The sequence below is a fragment of the Octopus bimaculoides genome, chromosome 12 (genome assembly GCF_001194135.2).
Source record: "Octopus bimaculoides isolate UCB-OBI-ISO-001 chromosome 12, ASM119413v2, whole genome shotgun sequence".
NCBI classification, from domain to species: Eukaryota; Metazoa; Mollusca; class Cephalopoda; order Octopoda; family Octopodidae; genus Octopus; species Octopus bimaculoides.
The window spans coordinates 28,664,887-28,665,864 of NC_068992.1; the positions used below are offsets into that span (position 1 = coordinate 28,664,887).

At 45.0% G+C, this 978-nt stretch overlaps 1 protein-coding gene across 1 annotated transcript in view; it reads left to right on the forward strand.

The window, feature by feature from the left end:
- Positions 1–695: 695 nt before the first annotated feature.
- LOC106869912 (hyaluronidase) overlaps positions 696–978 on the forward strand; it is an 18,412-nt gene continuing 18,129 nt past the window's right edge. Inside the window, exon 1 of the mRNA XM_014915843.2 lies at positions 696–830. Coding sequence (XP_014771329.2) covers positions 696–830 — 135 coding nt within the window. The remainder of the gene's footprint in view (positions 831–978) is intronic.

Sequence of the window (978 nt, forward strand, 5' to 3'; positions counted from 1 at the left end):
ATATATATATATATATATATATATATATACACATATATATGTATATGCCACCTGTCACCCACCCGTCGTGTTCAGAAACTTGGTGAATGGTATCAGCCAGAGGATCTCGAATATCACCTTTAAACAAGAAATTTTCGACGCAACAGCCCCCTACTATAACCAGGCCGTAGCTGCTAGCTGGTTTAAGCCCCGCATCTACATGCCGGGAGCTATCACCCGCAGAAGGAAGTGCCACCGAAATATCGTTTGGCTTCCCCCCTTCTCCCTCAACGTAAGAAACGTGTGTAGGTAGGATATTCCTTACGCTAGTAGATAAGCACTTTACACAATCACATAGGTACGGACGCCTGTTCAACAGAGACAGCCTAAGAGTCTCTTTTAGCTGCACCCCCAATATTAAGAGTATTTTAGTTGACACTCCTGGGCCACGAGCGGAGAAGGGTTGCTTATGCAAGGACAACAGCAGATGCCCAGCGGGAGGTCAATGCGAAACCAAGGATGTCGTATACGAGGCTGAAGTGATATCTGACCCTAATAGCAGAAGTAACTTTTCCAGCAGCTACGGCTGTAGCAGAAATAGCAGCAACACCATCGCTATTATTGATAATAGCGCCGGCAGCAACAGCAGCAAAAATAGCAGCTAATGATAATGCTAATAATGATAAGAAAAACAACGACCACCAGCAGCTCCAACAATGACGATGATTATAGCAGCACCAACGGAGTCACCAACAACGAATGACAACAACAGCGCCAACATCAACTTTGCCACTGATCATGTCGCTACGCCAGCATTCACAGTGCCAACACCAGCACCGACAACAACGGAGGTAGTAGTGTCAACAACATCAACAAAAGCAGCAATGCCAACAACAGCATTCGAAAATACAGCGGATGTTCCAGAAACACCTTCAAGCAGTGCCTCTCCAGCCACCCATCTTCGTTTAGGATCCCGTATATATATATATATATATATAT